Source organism: Nannospalax galili, unplaced genomic scaffold (genome assembly GCF_000622305.1).
Source record: "Nannospalax galili isolate Female #2095 unplaced genomic scaffold, S.galili_v1.0 scaffold290, whole genome shotgun sequence".
In the NCBI taxonomy this organism is placed as follows: Eukaryota; Metazoa; Chordata; class Mammalia; order Rodentia; family Spalacidae; genus Nannospalax; species Nannospalax galili.
The window spans coordinates 666,272-667,771 of NW_008331486.1; the positions used below are offsets into that span (position 1 = coordinate 666,272).

General features: G+C 50.5%; 1 protein-coding gene across 1 annotated transcript; it reads left to right on the forward strand.

Annotated features, from left to right (window-relative positions):
* The first annotated feature begins 308 nt into the window (after positions 1 to 308).
* LOC103728260 (olfactory receptor 5C1) lies at positions 309 to 1,292 on the forward strand. The gene has a single exon (XM_008826343.1). It carries the CDS (start codon positions 309 to 311, stop codon positions 1,290 to 1,292), a length of 984 nt encoding a protein of 327 aa, XP_008824565.1.
* Positions 1,293 to 1,500: the final 208 nt, after the last annotated feature.

The following is a 1,500-nucleotide window of genomic DNA, read 5'->3' on the forward strand; positions in this document are numbered from 1 at the left end:
GCAAGTATTTACTGAGCACCTGCGATATGCTAGGCAATGTTCTCAATACTATGTACAAAAATAAGACAAGACTTCTGTCTCCATGAAGATAAAACTACAGTGACTCCTAGGTGTTAGAAGCAATGGTTATGAGAGGTTAAATGGCTTGTCCAAGATCACACAGCAATTTTGGTCAGTCAAGACTAGAACCCAGGACACACTGCTTTCTGTACTATGGTGGACATGACCTTTCTCTTACCTGCCATCCCCATGCTGTCTATCCCCCACCCCCCTTTTGTTTTCCTTGTCTTCAGTCTCTGCCCAGCAGAATGAGCCTAGAAAACTTCACCTGGACCAGAGTTACCCCTGCTGAATTCATCCTCTTAGGCATCACAAATCGCTGGGATCTGCGTGTGACCCTCTTCCTGATCTTCCTGCCTGTCTACTTGATCAGCCTGCTGGGAAATGTGGGCATGATGATGTTGATCCATGTGGATGCCCGGCTCCACACACCCATGTACTTCTTCCTGGCTAACCTCTCCCTGCTGGATGCCTGCTATTCCTCAGCCATCGGCCCCAAGATGTTAGTGGATCTCCTGCTACCCCGTGCAACCATCCCTTATCTAGCCTGTGCCCTCCAGATGTTTGTCTTTGCAGGGCTGGCTGATGCCGAGTGTTGCCTATTAGCAGTCATGGCCTATGATCGCTATGTGGCCATCGGAAACCCTCTCCTCTACACTACCGTTATGTCACCCGGTCTATGCCTAGCCTTGCTAGGGGCATCAGGCCTGGGTGGGGCAGTGAGTGCCTTTGTACACACGACCTTCACCTTCCGCCTGAGTTTCTGCCACTCACAGGAGGTCAATAGCTTCTTCTGTGACATCCCTCCACTGTTGGCCATCTCCTGTAATGACACCAGTCTCAACGAACTCCTCCTTTTTACAGTCTGTGGCTTCATCCAGACAGCCACGGTGTTGGCTATTGCTGTGTCTTATGGCTTTATCGCTGGGGCTGTGATTCGTACGCGCTCAGCGGAGGGACGCCGGCGTGCAGCTTCGACCTGTGGCTCACATCTCACAGCTGTAGCTATGCTCTACGGGACCCTAATTTTCATGTACGTGCGTCCAAGCTCCAGCTATGCCCTGGACACTGACAAGATGGCATCTGTGTTCTACACCCTTGTTATTCCAGCTCTTAACCCACTCATCTACAGCCTTCGAAACAAGGAGGTCAATGAAGCTCTTCAGCGCACCTGGAGTCGATTCTGCTGCCCAGCACGGGGCACCAGTGATTGGGCCCAGGAGGCTGCTTAGGGATGAGGACACTCTTTCTGTCACTGTGGGTAAAGATAGGAGTTTCTCTGGTGTGGATGTCTCTTATTATTGATGGGACTATACAAGGTGGGGGAGGGATGAAAGTATACAGAAGGAAGGCAGGAATCTGGAATGTTTCTAGGACAAGACATAAAGAAAGCACCAAGACCATGTGATGTTGCTATGAAGCTGCCAAAAGTTCCTCAGT